The 1572-nt window shown below is 38.7% G+C and overlaps 1 protein-coding gene across 1 annotated transcript in view; it reads right to left on the bottom strand.

Annotated features, from left to right (window-relative positions):
- LOC107600255 (exocyst complex component 3-like) overlaps positions 1-1050 on the bottom strand; it is a 9540-nt gene extending 8490 nt beyond the window's left edge. Inside the window, exons 1-2 of the mRNA XM_016292099.1 lie at positions 1044-1050; positions 298-979 (exon numbers count right to left, since the gene is read on the bottom strand). Of these exons, the coding sequence (XP_016147585.1) occupies positions 298-979; positions 1044-1050 (689 nt within the window). The remainder of the gene's footprint in view (positions 1-297; positions 980-1043) is intronic.
- Positions 1051-1572: the final 522 nt, after the last annotated feature.

Here is a 1572-nt window from a genome sequence, read left to right as displayed (position 1 = left end):
TTTTTTTTGTCTGATTAGATTTTTCCAGTGTGCGGTCAATTTCAGCTACCTGTTAGTAAAAATTACTAAAATATTGTTGGGGAAAACAACCTGTAAATGTACAATTACCTGAAAAATAGGTTAAAAAAAGTTATATAAATAATAATAAAAATATATATATATAATAATAATAATTATTTGATCAAAACAATCGGTCTGTTTTCTTGATCGATTATTGCCGTCACTGTCACAGAGCACTCAAGTACTCATGCAAATCCCTATTTCATTTAAGATAAATGCAGTCCACTTGTATCTTACCTTTTATACGTGTTGAGGACCCATGTAAGAAGAGACACGATCTCATTGGCTTCCAGATCTTCAGCTGCGAGTTCCTGCACACGTGCCGACACTGATTTATGATAGAGGTCTAAGAACACCTGGAAGGTGTTGTAGTGTGGCGGGAAGCACTGCACCATCAGATTCTTCACCACGGTCAGGTCATCCAGGATGTACTTCCTAGTGATCTCCAGCAACCTCACCAGCCACATCTTGTCAGACTCACGTGTTTCTGACTGCGTGCCCTCGATGCGAGCGCTCACGGTGCCCTCTAGGACTTCGTTCATTCGATTTTTCCAGCATTTGGGCCTCCCGGGTGGGATGAACCCGGTCTGCTTCTTACGGTCCAGCATCCTGCGGTCGATCTTCTCTTCACGCTCGATGATTCGGACCACAGACACCAGCATGGTGGGGTCGCGGCGGACGGTGACCATGGCGCGTTGGAGGACCATCCAGAGTTGTTTGGAGAGCTCCTCCGACAGGCCCTGCACCTGGCCGAAGTAGCCACGAATGAGGTTCATGTCATGGACGTTCTTGCTGTCCATGCGGTACTGCTCGTACATGAGGTCGTCGCGGGAGCACTCCAGGTCCATTAGCTTGCGGTGAGCTTGAAGCAGTTCACCCTGCTCGATCAGATCATGGGTCTCTCGTACGATCTCAGGTACTGTAGAGGAGGGAGCAAAATGTGGGTGCAGTGTCAACAAATGCAAATCATACCAATATAGCACCTAGCATCAATTATAAGACAAAACATTTATTATTTTCCACAACACAAGGTGCAATCAACTGAAAAATTGCTCATAAATATTTAAAAAGAAATACCTAGTAAATAAATAAATACATACATACATACATACAAGTAAAAAATACTAAAATATTGTTGAGAGAAAAACAATCCGTGAATGTGCACCAAAAAAGTACATAACTCAATATAAAAATGTGTTTAAATAAACCAACCTGTAAATGTACAATTGTCATAAAAATAGCTAATAAACAGTTAAATAAATAAATGTGTTTAAAATTTGGAGAAAACCAACATTTAAATGTGCAATAAACTGACAAATAACTAAAACATATTTTATCAAATTAACTAACTAAATGAATAAATACATATGTAGTAAAAATGACTGAAATACTATTCAGGACAAACAACCTGTAAATTTTCCATCATCTGAAAAATAGCTAATGAATATATATGTCTGAAAAATTTACTTACTAAATACACACATATTTACATACATAAATTGTGGGAAAAAA

This window comes from Sinocyclocheilus grahami, unplaced genomic scaffold, assembly GCF_001515645.1.
Source record: "Sinocyclocheilus grahami isolate Dianchi unplaced genomic scaffold, SAMN03320097.WGS_v1.1 scaffold280.1, whole genome shotgun sequence".
NCBI classification, from domain to species: domain Eukaryota; kingdom Metazoa; phylum Chordata; class Actinopteri; order Cypriniformes; family Cyprinidae; genus Sinocyclocheilus; species Sinocyclocheilus grahami.
This window is presented reverse-complemented; position numbering and strand designations above follow the sequence as displayed.